Raw genomic sequence first — 368 nt, forward strand, 5'->3', positions numbered from 1 at the left:
CCCCTGGCAGGGGCCCTACCACGAGCTGACGGTGCACGAGGCCGAGTGTACCCACCCCACCAAAACCGGCAACGAGCTGATGGAGATTCTGGACGAAATGGACCAAACGCGGCAAAAGGAAATGCAGCTTTACAACAGCATCTTCAGCCTCCTCAGCTTCGAGAAGATCGACCTGGGGATGGCGAGTTCCACCGGCAGCGCTTCCCCCGTCACCATCGCGCTTTGCCGAGGGGTTTTACTGAACCCCTGGGCAAGGGGAACGTGGCTGGTGCCGTGATGGTTGTGTTGGCACCATGGCTTGGATGTTAGCAGCCAAGAAAAGCGCGGTGGGAGCTGTGGAGCAGGTAGGCCGGGGCTTTTCTCGGTGT

At 60.1% G+C, this 368-nt stretch overlaps 1 protein-coding gene across 1 annotated transcript in view; it reads left to right on the forward strand.

Moving 5' to 3' along the window:
* Nucleotides 1–277, forward strand: part of CYHR1 (cysteine/histidine-rich 1) — a 2,101-nt gene extending 1,824 nt beyond the window's left edge. The window contains exon 4 of the mRNA XM_010133420.1: nt 1–277. Within this exon, the coding sequence (XP_010131722.1) occupies nt 1–277 (277 nt within the window).
* The last annotated feature ends 91 nt before the right edge of the window (nt 278–368 follow it).

The sequence above is a fragment of the Buceros rhinoceros genome, unplaced genomic scaffold (genome assembly GCF_000710305.1).
Source record: "Buceros rhinoceros silvestris isolate BGI_N320 unplaced genomic scaffold, ASM71030v1 scaffold22933, whole genome shotgun sequence".
Classification (NCBI taxonomy): domain Eukaryota; kingdom Metazoa; phylum Chordata; class Aves; order Bucerotiformes; family Bucerotidae; genus Buceros; species Buceros rhinoceros.